Source organism: Magnolia sinica, chromosome 13 (assembly GCF_029962835.1).
Source record: "Magnolia sinica isolate HGM2019 chromosome 13, MsV1, whole genome shotgun sequence".
NCBI classification, from domain to species: Eukaryota; Viridiplantae; Streptophyta; class Magnoliopsida; order Magnoliales; family Magnoliaceae; genus Magnolia; species Magnolia sinica.
Window position 1 is genome coordinate 1778923 of NC_080585.1, and position 16359 is coordinate 1795281.

At 39.7% G+C, this 16359-nt stretch overlaps 1 protein-coding gene across 3 annotated transcripts in view; it reads left to right on the forward strand.

Annotated features, from left to right (window-relative positions):
• The window catches only part of LOC131222357 (uncharacterized), a 31823-nt gene extending 21326 nt beyond the window's left edge, over nt 1–10497 (forward strand). Inside the window, exons 3-8 of one of the 3 annotated variants that reach the window (XM_058217398.1) lie at nt 3653–3785; nt 4242–4278; nt 4441–4678; nt 7275–7402; nt 7509–7606; nt 9925–10497. In XM_058217398.1, coding sequence (XP_058073381.1) covers nt 3653–3785; nt 4242–4278; nt 4441–4678; nt 7275–7372 — 506 coding nt within the window. In that variant the 3' untranslated portion in view covers nt 7373–7402; nt 7509–7606; nt 9925–10497. Of the gene's footprint in view, nt 1–3652; nt 3786–4241; nt 4279–4440; nt 4679–7274; nt 7403–7508; nt 7607–8570; nt 8839–9924 lie in introns of those variants that run through there. The other 2 variants (XM_058217400.1, XM_058217399.1) reach the window with 2 other exon arrangements.
• The last annotated feature ends 5862 nt before the right edge of the window (nt 10498–16359 follow it).

A 16359-nucleotide genomic window follows, 5' to 3' on the forward strand; every position in this document is an offset into this window, starting at 1 on the left:
TCATCCAACCTGTTCATAGGATCACACAGACATGGATGAAGGGAAAACACAAATACAAGCTTGATCCAAAACTTTGTGGCCCCCAAGAAATTTTCAACGGTAGATGTTCCATTCACACTATTTCCCATTGTGTGTTCCACTTGTTTGTATCCATGGATTGATGGGTCGATTTTCTATAGGGCCATCATAATGATAAATATTTTATCAATGTCGTCCATTTATTTTGATAGATAATTTTAAGGCATAAGTCCAAAATGAGACAGGTCTGCATCTCAGGTGGACCACACTAAGGGAAACAGTGGTGATTAAATGCCCACCATTAAAAACAGTGGTATGGCCCACCACCAGTTTTTGGATCTGCCTAACTTTTAGAACATTGTCCTATTGTGGCCTTTCAAAACAGATGGTAGGAGTGGATTTGTGACGTACATCTTTATCATGCAAAAACCACACTGATTGGATAATCCAATCCATCCTTGATTTGGCATCTTTGAGTTCATTCACTTTTACATGTCTTAATTACTATATGCCAGCTGCATTTGTAATATATAAACTCATTTTGGTTGCTATTAAAGTGAATTTTTATGGCATCGCATGCTTTTTGGGTCCCATTAAATGAAAACTTATTATGTAATGCATTCTTTTTGCAATTTTTTCATTCCTGAATATGTAAATATGTGTATTCATGCATGTCCTGAAGTTTCACTGAAAAATTCTACCATTTTCTCCATGTTTCCCCCTTTTTTCATGCATTTCTAGTTATCGGCGATAACGATATTATATCTTTATCTCTGTCCAGCGAAACTTGTAGCGGTACCGACAACTCAAACACTGGTTGTCTCCACTCATAAGTTAGTATATGAGACATTGTTTGATGTAAATTGGAAAAAAGGGCTAAGGATGAAGAGATGGAAGCCATGTATTCCAACTATACTTGGAGAGTAATTAATCTTCCATTAGGAAAGATACTAATCAAGCGTAGATGGGTTTTCACAGTAAAGTGTTTGCTTGATGGATCAATTAATCACTACAAAGCCAGTTTGGTTGCCAAGGGGTATACATAAGTTTATTGAATTTCGACACTTTTTTTTTTTTTTCCTCCTTATGGCTATGCTCAATTCAGTTCGAGTTATTATATCAATAACAACAAATTATGATTGGCCCTTCTTTCAACTAGATGCGAAGAACGCATTCTTTCATGGAGTCTTACACAACTAGTTGCCTAAAGGATTCTTCTAATGCATGCAGATTAAACAAGTCTATATATGGATTGAAGTGATCTCCACAAGCCTGGTTTGAGAAGTTTAGCAATGTGGTGGTGTCGTATTGGACTGAAGAGGAGTAAACTAGATCACTCGATTTTCTTTGAGCACTCTACCTCTGGTTATATAGTACTTGTTGTGTATATGGATGATATTATAGTGATAGGTGATGACTTGAAGGGTATTGAGAAGCTGAAAACATATCTTCAAACTTAGTTTCAAATCAAAGACCTTGGTCTTTTTTGGATATTTTATGGGCATTGAAGTGGTAAAATCTAAAGTTGGAATAAGTCTATGTCAAAGAAAATATGTTTGTCATTATTTGGAAGAGAGAGGCACGTTAGGTGCCAAACCGGTAGATACACCAATGAACCCTCACCTCAAACCTAAAATTGGAGAATTATTAGTAGACCTTGGTATGTATAGGACTCATTGGCAAACTCATCTACTCAATTATCACTAGCAAGGTGTTCTATAATGGTAATGGTAGTTGTAATGGCCACCACCGTTATCATTACAATACGGGTCATTATGGCATCTTTTTTTAAAATTTTTTTCTTCTTTTTTGTTTTTTGTTTTGGTTTTGTTTTTTGTTTTTTGTTTTTTGTTTTTTGTTTTTTTTTTTTTAAATTGTTTTGGGACCTGTACAGGATCACTACGGGGTTGTTATATGTCATTTTTTGTAATGGTTGTTACAACCGTTTTGGTCTCATAGTGCATAATGGTTACTATTGTTATCATTACATAATGGCCAATATATAATCGTTTTAGCATGCTATGATCACCAAACTCAAGGTTGCATTTTCAATCAAAGTGGTTAGTCAATTCACGCAAAGTGATGCAGGACAACTAGCCACTTGCTCTAAAAGCTCGAACGGATAGAGTGTGGCTAATCAATCCCTTTTTCTCATAGCTCAGGCCCGACATCCCATGGGTTAGGTCCTTGGCCAAACCTCCCTCGTGGGTCGCACATCACATGGGTTTCGCCTCACACAGGTGGGGCCCGCCTCACACGAACCGCCTACCCCTAATATGCCCCTGCATCCCACAGGCCACCCCACTTGAGCACGGTGTGAAAATGCCCCTGCATTGCAAAGTCTTACTTGTGGTCATCTTTAGGTAACTAGGTCGAGATATGATAGGAGGTTGATTACAGGTTATTGCACTCTTCGTGGATGGTAATGTGGTTACATGAAAAAGTAAGAAGATTGGTCACCAGGTCAAGTGCTGATAGGTCAATAGTGCACGCAACTTGTGAACTTATCTAGTTGAAATCTCTTCTTGAAGAATTAGGCTTCAAGGTTCAAGTTCCAATGTCTTTACATTGTGAAACAATCATGCCGTTGTACATATTGCCAATAATTTAGTATTCCATGAAAGAACGAATCATAGAGAGGTTGATCGTCATTTCATTCGAGAAAAGATATCTCATAGAGAGATTCACACCTCTTATATTTCATTCCATTATTTGGTTGCGGATTTATTCACTAAGGCACTCAGGAAATCTCAATTCGAAAAGTTTAACGCCAAGCTGAACATGTAAGATATCTATGCTCTAGCTTGAGGGGGAATGTTAAATTTGTTAAAAGATCGGTTGTGATACTTAGAATGTTAATTGGGCTTTAATATGTGGGGTTTTGTATTGTTTTTAGGTCTATAGGTTATGTTTTAAGTATGGATTCAGCAAGAGGGGCATTTCTGTAAATTTATCAACAAGTTCTATTTAACCCTAATAAAACCTAAGAGGTGGGATGTGAGGAGGCTCTAAGCAACAGCTGACATCTCTCTTTTTCTCTCCTCTCATCTCCTCTTTTCTCCTCTGTCCTCCTGCCTCGTCTCCTCCTCTCTCCCTTCTCTCCTCTTCTCTATTTTTGCCGTTATCTTTTTGTTTTATACTAGTTGTACTTTTTCTCCTCTCATCTCTTCTCTTTTCTGCATTAGACGTTGCAAGAGACGTTGCAAGAGAAGAACCAAAGTCGATGTGTGTTATGAGACGTTGCAAGAGAAGAACCAGAGTCGATGTGTGTTCACACGCCTGAAGACACTGTGATTTCCGTGTTGCACAGATAATGCTTTCTGTACTGGCAGCAAATGGCAGATGTACAATATTTTCAAAATGAAGTGATCAAGACAGTTTTATTATTTTCTGCATTAGTTTTGTTAATTACTTAAAAATGTGAAGATATGCGGACTGCAGCTATGCCATGTTGCAATTCTGTTGTATTTCAGAATCAAATTGAAAATTGCGAGCTGTTAAGCATACAGCTCAAATATATAAAACTTTTCTCATAAGCTTCTTGATTATAGTTGTGCTGTGCACTCGTCAGTTTCATACTATTTGCATTAGATGTTTATGATACCAACGCGCTTTTATTGCTGCTCTTTCTTAGCAGGGCGACTGAGGTCGGCAAGCCCACACTTTGGAGCTGTGCAAGGTCCTCGGGGGGCCTACATTGGAAATCCAGCCTATCATCAGCCAGTTTCTTACAGCTACCAACAAGGATTTGCATATTCTCCATATGGGTAGGTCATCATTTCCATTGTTAAAGAAGTTACTGCTCAGAATTTTTTTCTTCTTTCAATCAATCTTAGCCAACCATATACATGGTTAGATTAATAGATTGAACTAGCTTTTGATATACCAAGTTCAACTTTCCGGCTCAGTAAAAGACTCACCTATCTATAAACAATCAGCATCGGTCGATCGTTTACTCGGCCTTATTTATTTATTATTATTATTTTTTAACGATTTGATTTTGCAAACTGCACTTTAACATTGTCTATCCGAGTTGAACTGCACAAGTGGTGGCATTGATATGCATTTTTGAACATGGTTTCACTACATAAATTCTGCTTGTGGATGCCCTAAAAACCAATGTAGAAAAAACGTTTTACCTGAAATTCTCAACACCCAAACAATAAAGAAAACAGAAAAATATAGACCAAAATTCTCAATGTGTGCAATGGTTTTTGTTTCAGGTATGCGGCATATGGACCCGAGTATGTGTATCCACAGGTTGAGCGTTGCAAAAGCATCACCGTCCCTTCATTTTATTTAATTGAGAATAAGCTATCATAGCAGCATGATTTTACACATTGTTTTATAATAACAGTACTGGATTTTGCTATAAAAAACCCAACGTGTGCTCAGCTCCATCATTATGTCTCTGTTTTGCAGAATGTTTACAGTCCTTATATGGGGCAGCAATACCTTCAGATATATGGCATCCCAGGCACAGTTAACACAGCCGTTTACCCATTTGGGCAATTGGGTCAGCCTCTTCCTAGTGGGCACAGCTATACAGCACTTCCAAGTTATGCAATGCCAGGTCATCACATTGTGCAATTTAGTGGGCCGAATGTTAATGGAGCAACTGCTGCACCCCTAACTGCTGTTCAAGCCCCCTATCCCGCAGGCAATATTTCTTCTTAGAAACTTTTCCCCCTTTACTAAGGATCGCTGCTCACCTCCATTGTTCATAGTATCCCCAATATTAATGAAATATCCCCGATATTTTCCGTATCTCCTACTCGGTGATACTAATAACACTGTTAGCGATACCGATAACATTGGTAGTATAAAAAATTCCAAGTATTGGCGATGTATTGCTAGGTATCACTGATATATTGATATCGCCAATGTTTTCAACTATGTAAAATCTAGGTGTTGCTTGTATTGCCAATGTATCGATATCGCCATTGTATTACTAATATTTTTTACTGTGTAAATTCTAGGTGTCGCTTATATCGTAAGCGTATTGGCGATATTTCGATAATATCACCAATGTATCGATATCGCCAAAAATATGGTTATTAAAAAAACTTCCATTTCAAATTTTATTTTATGGATGCATGGGTGTCTGCAGTATTCAATTTGTCAATGATAATATCGATAGTAGTGTGATATTAATGTTATCGCAACATGGGTGATATCAAGACCACAATCTTTTGTTTCCTTTCTAGTTGTCGATGATTTCTTGGTGAAATATCGTGTGTTGTTGATATTCTGAAATATTAATGGACAATTGAATAGAAGGTTGGATGGATTGATTTCTTATGACAACACATTATGTATATTTTTTATTTTTTTAAAAATTCCTAAATATGCAGATGTGTATTTTAGCATCCTCTGAAGTTTCATTAAAATTTCCATTGTTTTCCGCATGTTTCGCTGCAATTCCGGCTATTGGCGATAACGGTATTGTTTCCATATCCTCGAGCATTGAAACTTGTAGCGATGCCAATATTTCAAACACTGCTCACCTCCTTTAAAGTTCAGCAACTAACATGTGTTAGTCTCATGTTATGTAGCCATGGACACAAGGTGTTGCGAACCCGCCGTACAATCAATTAAAAGAATGGTATTGTGTAAAATGAATGCTAATGTACAGGTTACTGAATGCAAGTCCTATGCAGTTTCCTTCTCACAGTACATGTGCCTAATGTTTCTGGTGATCTCAACAGTTGATCTGTTGGGCTGCCATTTGGATGGGTTATAGGATAAACATCACAATGATTGGACAACTCAAGAGACAATCTGATTGTTGTGAGTTTTGCTCATCGAATGTGGTCTGCTCAAACCTTTCCTCTTGCAGGATTGTATGGTTGCCACAGTCCAATCTCCCTGATGTTTTGGATATGGCCTACCTGCATGTTGGCCCATCAGAGCAGCAGTTCTGATTGGCTGACATTTTCCATGTTGGACGGTCAGTAGTCCGGGCTCTTGGCCTGAAATTTAGGCCCTGAGCCAATCATGAATAGAACTTCAGGCCTGAAATTTATGCCTGGCTCTGTCCGTGGTCCATGAGCCTGGCAATTTTGCCCAATCCCAGGCCATGGCAGATATTAGCGGGTGCGGATTCAGTCTGGGGCTGAGCCTCAAATAGAAAATGGTTTTAAAGCTAAAGCCCGTACCCTGCCTGTTTATTTATCCAGGCCTGCGCCCTGCTCACTGGCCTAAGAAATAATGCCGAGCCTGACCCTTTGGACTTGGTCCCATAGTCCAACAGGTCAGGAACTGCATAGAATTTCTTTTCAGTGACCTATATACAAGCATCTGGATGGCAATGTGTTGGGCTGGGGTGTAGCATGGGCCTGACCCAGATCAGGCAGAAAGGGCCCTGGCACTAGCCTATGGGGCCAGCTCTGTAAGGAAAAGATTTGAAATTAGTCCAATCTTTTATTGTTTTGGGTATCCTCCATCTACAATGGGTCATCATATAAAATGGTTTAGATTATTGAAACATGACTCGGATCCAATGTGTCTTTAAATTACACGTTTACGATGAATGGGAACCGCTCACTAGTGTCTTTAAGTCATCCATGCTTTTGGTATAATGGTGGCCTGAGTCTGGCCCAACACTCTGCCTGGATTTCAAGCTTGGGCCAAATTTTGGGCCCCACGTCCTGACCCTAAGGGTCTGCCGCTTGGCTGGGACAGGCTACGTGGCCCATTGCTAGCCTAGATGTTACTTAAGCACACTACTGGCCTAGTTATCAGACTCTCTCAACCCAAAATCTCAGGGTACACGGGCATGACTATATATAGTATTTTTACTATTACAACATTTCTTTCCCAATTAGTTGGAATAGAGATGATGATGATGACTCTTATAACATCTCTTTTGGAAAATTTTCTGAATATGCTCCTAGATATATTTTAAATATAAAAATATTTGTTTATGGCTGGGCCAGATCTGATGTGCATCCCATGCATATACCATTTGCGATTTCCAACGCGAGTACACTGCAGTATCTGAAGTTTCCAGTTACTAGCATCATTGATCGTGGTTTTGCCCCAGCTATTTGGGCCAATTGTTTTCATGATTGCTTGGCAGTGCATGTAATAACAACTGAAAAGAAGGTTGATAGGTTAATGTTTCATCCTACTAAGCATTTGTGTGTGTGTGCGAGCGCCTACGTGTGTGTGTTTGACATTCATGTCACAGATCTCCTGGCAATCTTGTTTTATGGTTGGAATTCAGGTAGTTCTCTTTCTCTTGAAATTTTCAGGTGTAGTAGCGCCAGTTCCGGCACAGCCACAGTTCATAGTTCCTGCTCATTCTCCGCAGTTCACGCAGGGTAGTGGCTCAGACCAAACGGCAGGTTGAGAGGAACGTTGAGATGATTAACATCTTGAGGTAGATTGTGGACTTCCCATTTATTTTCCCAACCTGAACTTGGGTCTTTTATGCTTTGGTTTCTGATGGATAATATGATTGCACATATGTTTCACACCTTGAATAGGTATCCTTAGATTGCAGCAGGACTAAGAGCAGCAGTTTGCTACTTGAGTGGCGGGCTTCAAATCTAGCCTTGCAAGTTATCATCTTTGCATTCTAGAGGTACGCTCGGTGCACATTGTATGAATGGGAAATTGTCATTGGTAATAACCTATTACATAGGGTTACAACTTGGGCAGGAAGAGGGTCAAGCCAAGCCTAACCCGACCTCAAGAGAGAAGTCAGCCCAAGGACCAACCCAACCCAAGCCCAATCTGAGGTCTTGAATACTCAATCCTAACACAATTCGGGTTGTGTTGTCGGGTCAGGTTGGGTAAAAACTGTCCTTTATGTTGGCTAAAAACTCTTTAACCAAGGCAAAGTTTTAACCTATGTAAAAGTAAATTGGTGGAAACTTTTGACCCTGAACACTTCTGTCATATGCAGTAGAGATATAGGGTCATGTTTGGGTTGGGTTGCCCGAGGCCTCAACCCAGGCCCAACCCAGCCAGAGGTTGTCGGGTTGAGGATTTCCAGCCCAAGCTCAAACCAACCCAACCTAAAGTTCAGGTTGGGCTAGTTGGATTTGGATTTAGCGTAACCAAGCTGCCCCTGTATCTCAGTAACCTGATTAAGGGCGCATTTGGATGCTCAATTAACTCAAATTCACAAAATTCAAATAGAAAATAAATGACCAAAGTGGTGGTGGCACAATTTTAATTCATTACACAGATTGTGGATCCCTAGTTTCCTGTTCATGCACTTTCAAGACGGATCTGAGATGACCCCCAAATGTCTACTCAGGGGCTAGATCCTTGTGATGGAAAGGAGTTGGGTTAGCCCCACTCAGATGGTCATCACTTTGTTGAATTCAATTATTGTGATCTGATTCATTTGAGCATCCGAACACAGTGTAGATCTATTGCAATGATAACATGGAGAGCTAAATCTTTTACATTAAGGTGATCAGAACTTTCAGTTCCTATTTATGTCCTCATAACAGCTCTAGCATGACGCATTACTTTTATAGTTCAATTTTCAACCAACTAGCACTGATTTGATTTTACACTATTGGCTCGTTTGTTAGCTTGTAAACAGTTAAATGGGAAATGGAATTGGAGGTAAATGAATTGAGAGTAAATGGCTTACTCGGTTGTGTTTGGATGGGAGTAAATGAAATGCATTTGAAATTCAGATATTTTTTGGTTGGGAGTAAATGGGAGGAATTGAAATGCATTGGATTTTTTCCATATATTCATAGGAACATATGTGATATCTTAAATCAGCTTTAATATCCCAAATTAATGTACACATGTGATATTTAACAGAATGATTGAAATAAGCTCATTGAAATATATACATCTGCCAAAAATGAGGAAAATTGAGCCTCAGGCGGGCTACAAATATAAGGACAACGAACAAGCAACTTGCTAATGTTTTTTAATCGTCCATTTAGATGACCAACTTTTGGACGGTTTGGATCATTCTATTGGTGTGATTTTAGTGATATGGATGATAATTGGTTTGTTTCAGAGTATCATCAACATGCCACACGTATGATGGATATGTGCCTAGCGGCACCTTTGTTTTACTAGTATGACTTTCCAAGGTAACTGAAAAAGGCATTTCACCCCATTTACTTCCAAATTCTCTCTAGAGGGAGGATTTCAATTACATGTCCATTTACTCTCATTTCATTTCCATGCATTTACTCCCATCCAAACACATGCCATTTACCTCCATCTACTCCCAATTCCCCCATTACCCTCCATTTACTCCCATCCAAACAGCCCTTTATTTTTTAATGTGGATGTCTTTGTGCTGTCAACAGGCCAGGTTGGGGTGGGGTCCTATAGCAACCCGTACCTAGGCTAACCAGTTTGGGTCTCGCTGGGACTGGGTCCCTTCAGGTCTGGGTCTAGTCCTTAAATACCCGGACATGGATCCAATTGGGTTTGGGTATGCAACGGTCTTTGGAAACCTCATTTGTTGCTATAATCATCAATATATTATATATATCATTGTACTAAAAAAAACTAACTGGACCCGACTAGACCAGGCCTGAATTGAATTTGACAGTCCATCACACGGATCCTACCCAAACCTGTCTAAACCAGATTTTCAGCCAGGTCCAAAAGGTGAGACCCAAAACCCGAGCTGATTTCTTAGCGGGTTCAAAAGATGGGGGGCCAACCCACTAAGAGCCTAGGAGGCATGTCCAAGTGCTCATTGACCACACTAGGATGTTTATTTCATTGTCCTTTTCTTTGAGAGGGAAAAATAAAAAAAACAAGAAGAAGAAGAAGAGTGATTGGATTTGTCTATCGTGCATTCAAACCCCGCCTTTTTTTAAAGTATTTGAGCACTCTACTGCATGTGTACAAGCATGCATCTTTTGTTGATTTTTAACTTGATTTTCTCTGATTAATCTGATGGTGCAGGTCATCCATAGTCATGGTCACCAGAGATACCACAAAAGTCGATGTCGAGTGGCTCCGACTGACTCTCAGAGCCGGAAGCAGAAAGAGCGCCAACTGCTCTTTTTCAGCCGTCGTAGTGTCTGTGTAAAATCCTCGTGCCCTGCCGGGAGCCTGGGATGGCCCGCGGAGGGCATGGACTGATGGATGCCGGAATTGGGTTCCGACAACCTTACCTGTAGGAATGATACCATAGATTTCAAACATAGAATCCAAAAACGATTCTTTTCTAAACTCCGGTCCACGGGATTGGATGTATAGAGTCCTTGTGTTTGTGTGGTTTTTCTGGGGGCGGGTCTCCTGCACTGGTGTTCTTAACCAAGTGTCTTGTGGATAGCACAGCAGTGATTCTTGGAATCTCTGCGTTTTAGTGTCTTCCTTCTCTTTATAATACTGGAAACTTTGTAATTTGGGCATCCCTGGAAGCGTCTTTGACTCGTCGGGGAAGCAACGGAAATTTAGAGAATTTGATATTTTCCTTATATTAGCTCAGATTGATGATTTTATCTATCCCAAGGTTCTGCTGTGGTTCTTTTCTTTCTTCTTGTGGATTGGATCTGAAACCATCCGTTCTGTGGGGCCTCACGTTGCAAAGCCTGTGGGATTTAAGTTTATGGAATGGACAAATAGGAAGGGGAGTTTTGCTCGAGTTGATCCCGATGTGTTGCAATATGATACGTAGGGACTTAGCCTTTGAATTTGGGTCATCTTCCAATGATCCAAACCGTTTATATATGGGAGTCTTCACTTTTTTATGGTGGAAAATCACCAAATATAAGCTTTCAATTGGATTATTTCAACCCTTTGATAATTTGGCTCTTTTGCTTTGGACATAATTGGTCAAAATAACCTATGTATGATCCGAAGGTTGAAATATTCAATGAAAAATTTCCAGGGCATTCCCCATCCAAGGGGAGCCCAATCAAATAAACTGTTTGGGTCATTGAAAAACCCAAATCCAACAGCTGGGGTCCTGACTTAGCTTATTGCAATAGGTTGAGCAAACTTGGAAAGAGAGATACTGGAAGTAACTCATGATTCTAGTATGGCCCACCCAACAAACGGCCCGACCAGGTGGTGCCCTAGAAGTCTTTTCTGCCTCTCTTTTTTCCATTTTTTTTTTTTTCTTTTTAGGAAATGATTGCTTTACTGATTTCAACCACGTGGCAAGGTGACTGTCGCTGAATCAGGACCATCTGTCTGGTGGCCTCTACTGTGGATGGCTTGTAGTTTGGAAACAGCACTGATCAGTTGATGGCAGCCATCACTCTGCCCTCTTCCTCTGAATGTAGAATTTAAACCAATTTTTTCCTTTCCAAGACCAATTTGAACTCCAGCCGTCCATGGTTGGGGCCAAAAAGATGGATGTTCCTGATTCACCATCCTCCCATTCGTGTGTGGTGAAAGGGAGGTTTCATGGAAGATCAGTGAAGTTGGTCTGCTAAATTATTTCCCATTTATTTGATTGCAGGGATCCAAACTTCATTTGTTGGGGGATGGCCAAAAATAATAATAATAATATGGCATGCATCTCTCTACCATATACAATGCGAGTAGAATTTTGCCATATAGAATTTTTTTCATGAGAGTTCCAAATCGCGAAATCATCCTACAGATGCGATATTTGGGCAGTGCCAACCCAGCAAGACAGTTGGGCCATTATTGGTCGCTGCGTTAGATGAACTGGCTAAGATATAAAAAAAGAGGCCAGCCAATCTCGAAGTGGGTCACACGTGAATGTTGAATGTGGGTTGCTGGGCTAGGATTGGGGTCAGCTTGGGCCTGCCTTATTCAAAATTGCGATTTTGTCAGCCCAGAACTCGGCCCATTTTCAGCCCTATTTTAAACCATCCAATGCTTTGGTACGTATGTGGGGCCCCCCCTGATTGGATGACCAGCCTTATCATTAAGCCAGGCTGTCCACGTGGTGGGACCCATCTGATACCTAGTTCGGTATGATTTACCGCCCCAGAACTACGGACAGTAGTGTTGGACTTTGCGATGAGGCTTTTCAGAACTGCAGAAAGTATCTAATTCCTGCCATCAACTGTGGACCGTCCATCTTGTCCATGCACCCTAGATCATAGCCACAGCCAATCGCATGCAAATGAACAGCCTTGCAGTGGCTACTCGTGAGAGTAGATATCCTAAACCAACTCTCGCTGCTTGTGCTGGCTACAGGTTATTTCTAGGTGGGCCTCTCCGTACATGTGCCATGGACCGTAAACCACGCTGGTCCTGTCCTTAGGTGAATTCTTGGTAGAAAATTTTCCAGTTATCCATTTTTCCCATACTCAGTGTGGCCCACCTCCTCCCACCGGAGGGGCGCGCAGTTTGGGTGGATCCCTAACTGTGGGGTCCACTGTGATATATGCACCTTACATCCACACCGTACATCCATTTTGACAGCTGAGTTTAGGGCATGATCCAAAAAAATGAAGTAGATCCAAATCTATTGATAAGCTCAGAAATATTTGGAGGAAGAGATTAATCCAAAAGTCTCACAAAGGCTTGGAGGAATAGATTAATCAATTTTTTTTGTGGCTGATACATCCTGGCAGAAAATTAATTTTTATCTATTACTATCCAACTATATACTAAGAATTATGTATTATGAAAAGTAATTTCATTTCTTATATTTCTCAATTAAACAAATATAAGTATAAATAGAATTATTCTCTAACCATCTTAAAAAATTAGACTCTATTTAAAGCAATATTGATTTATTTATAAATCTCGTAAAATAGCTTGGGTTCTATCTTTAGGCTTATTATTGACAACTAAACAAATCCTAACATGTGGCATTGGACATAGTAACATTACACCTCCCTTGTATAGCAACCTCTCGCAGAGCTTGACGATAGTGTTGGAGACGTAAAAATAATCAATCGCCAATATCAAAATTACACTCCATTCATCGACGATCTGTATATATCTTTATACGATTTTGAGCTAACTGCAGATTGTTGTTGAGTACCCGTAGGATATAGTTGCGATCACACAAGGTAGAGTCTATAGCATGCACACTCGTGAAGCTTAACACATAAGTTTCAATGTGTGAAGAAGAGTATCAATATACTGCTTGGAAGGGTGACATTTTAATGGATCTGTGGAATGATGTATTGTACCAATACTCCATCCAAGGAGGCCATTGAACCCAATGATGTGGGCAATGACAGGCAAAACACTGAAGGTATTGTTTAACGGATCTATTAACAATGTAAAAAAAAAAGAAAAAAGAAAAAGGAAGCATCGTCAACTAGATTGGCAAGTAAAACTGCATCGTTAGATCTTTTGAAATTCCTAGTGACTTAAGCCATTCCGCTCCCAAAACCACATCATAACTGAAATGGGTAAAAGGAAAATGTCGTCGGTGAATTTATAACCTCATACGGATCATGTAATATTGTGACAACGTGCACGACACTGTCGTTAGCAACAATAATCTTAATGTGATCAGCACGACTTACTAGAAATCAACATTAATTGGCTATGGTTGGATTTAAGAAATTATTGGTGGCGCTAGAGTCAACCAGTATTGTCACTGGCTGTTTTTTAATATGCCCGAAAAGCTGCATTGTGTCAAAATTCTCCAAGCCAGGCTCGGATTCCAAACCATCACCGGCCTCTAGTAGCAACGGTTGAGGCCGTTGCAACGGTGCTCTGATTAGACCTGCTCATCGCAGTTGAAACAAAATCATTTCTCCTTGTGTTCCTATTGCTAAGTCAAGCTTAATCGGTGAACTCTTGGGGGTTAGTAAGAAGTTTAAAAGTCGATTGGGGTGCGGGAAGGAGAATGTTGGATGATAGTACATGTAGAGTGTGATTAGTAGACGGTGGATGAGGTAGTAGTGGGAAGGAACGTAGAGGTGGTGCCGCTTGTAATTGTATAGCCAAGATCTTTTGAATCTTCAAAATAATTACTTTGGTTAGCTCTCTGACTCAGGCATGTAAATTGGTGATACTATCACGGGTAGAGGCAATATCTTTCTGAATGTGATAAAGCTCATTTTTGACAGAAGGATACATGGCCACAAGGACGAAGAGGCTCTAATACCAAAATGAACTTAATTTTTGTCTATAACTACTCAACTATGTACCAAGAAAAGTAATTTCATTCCTTGATGCCTCTCAATCAAACAAATACAAGTATAAATAGAGACTCCATATAAAGCAATATTGATTTTTTTTTTTTTTTTTTTTTAACTCTTATTTATAACTCTCCTAATATAGGTTAGACTTTATCTTTAGGGTTCTCTCCATACATAGAGATCATTATTGACAACTAAGCAAATCCTAACATGTGGCATTGGGCATCATAACAGTGGCCCACAAGAAGTTTCTAATGATTGATTACCACTGTTTCATGTATTATGGTACACCTGAGATTTGGATCATGCCCTTTTCAAAATGGATATAGGGCATATACATCACGGTCAGCCCTACGGTCAAGGATCCCACCCACCTCGGTAGATTTGGGGATCCACCAAAGCCACACCCCACCAGAGGATGACATGGTATCTCGCAACGGATACGAAGGCCTAGTGGGAGAGAGTGTGATTGGGGAAATCTTACTCTTCCTGGTAAGCCAATGGCTAAAACATAAGCAAGGCCCACCCATGGTGGTTGATGAAATTAACCTTCTTAGTTTATACAGTAGGCCCCATATAGCTCAAACATTACAATGCATCCAACTCATGTGACCATTCTTCTAGCATGGTTTGTAGCCTTTGCGAATTTGCAGGGTGCCTGCCATCACCCCATTATGCCCCACCTTAGATGGACCACTTGCGAAAAATCTCATTGATTGGACAATCTTAATCTTTTATTAAGAAAATAAACACAACACTAGTCCACTTTTTACTGGAAAAGTATTTCAATATTAGTTGTTGGAATCTTTAACTCTATATATTTTCAATATTAGTTACTGGTATCTTTCAAGTATATAGATTAGTTGAGGTAAAACGTGTTGGGGTGTAACTATTTGTTAATGTAGATGGAGGGCTTCATGTGGATGAGATCCATCCCATCTATTGGGTGCGCTACCATTGTTTTGGACTGGACCCAAAATTCAAGTGGGCAACTCTGTTGTTATTCAATCAAATACAATGTTACATGTGTCAACGAATAGCCTGTATTTGGTCAAACATGTTTAATTAAGATAATGTTGGGTATGCCATGGTTGTAATTGATATGAGTTTGATTGAACACTTGCGACCTCGGACCCCAAATCAAGTTGTAGGATCAGACATGTAAAAGGTTGACTTAATTGTCCAACCACCAATGTTGCAACAATCAAGTAATTTAGAAGGTGAGGGGTTAGTCCTTTTAATTGGTATTTTTTCAACCTTGAGCTAAAGATTTTTCTTTCAACAATAATTGTCTGTATTAGGTTTCTTAGTAATGTAGTAATGGATGGAAAGAATTAATAATAAAGGTAGAATTGTCAATTTTGTCAATTTATAATGAATTTTAATATAATTAGTCAGAATCATAAAATAAGCAGAGAAATAAAGATAAATATATGTGATCCTCTGTATAGACAAACAATCGAGATAGATGGTCAGTAGGATGTGACTAGGGTGTGATCTTCCACGTATGAATTCAGTTGATCCGGATATAAAGATAATGGTTTGTAGATATTTACACTACTCTTAAGCATATTGTAGCGATTGCACTGAATATCCCTGATCTAAGCTACCTAAACTCCAGACGTTTTACAACAGGGCTAAACAAAAGCAGATGAATCAAAAGCTAAAATTAAGATAAGACATGGTTGTGTTATGAGATGTTGTGTGATAGCTGGATTGGTGCCTCATCCTAGATCGGTAGGTGACAACCATATTGAGTTTCTTTATTGGCATGGGATCTTTGAAGGTTATAAGATCAATATGTATCCAGTTGAAGCCAGATTCCTCTTCACATCCATTGATTCCTTTTCATTTTAGGAGAAATCAGCTTCTCAAACTTTTATCGTTGTGTTGAAAGCATCGATCATCTTTGAGAGGTTTTCCATTTGAGTATGATTTGCATGAGATAGCCTAGCTGGGTGGATCTAGATTGAGATAGACTTCCTATCTCGGCAGGTCTTTATAAGCTTGTTGAGCACACTGCTTTGACCATACGAGTCGCTCATGCGATGGTTACATGTCCTTCATTGCACTGTTTTATTTGCATATGTGTGCATGACTCTGAGTTATTATGCTTTTATCCGATGACGTGTTGTTAAAAGATATGGGGTAAAAGATATCCTCAAGGTGCAAGTAGAATTTTGTCTATCATATACAGTGTCATTATATGGTGGCATCTCATTAATTGGTGTGGACATACTAAGACAAGTCTAAATAACCATCGGTGAGAAAAGTCGAGACGGAGAGTCTATAATTAAAAATGTTATGC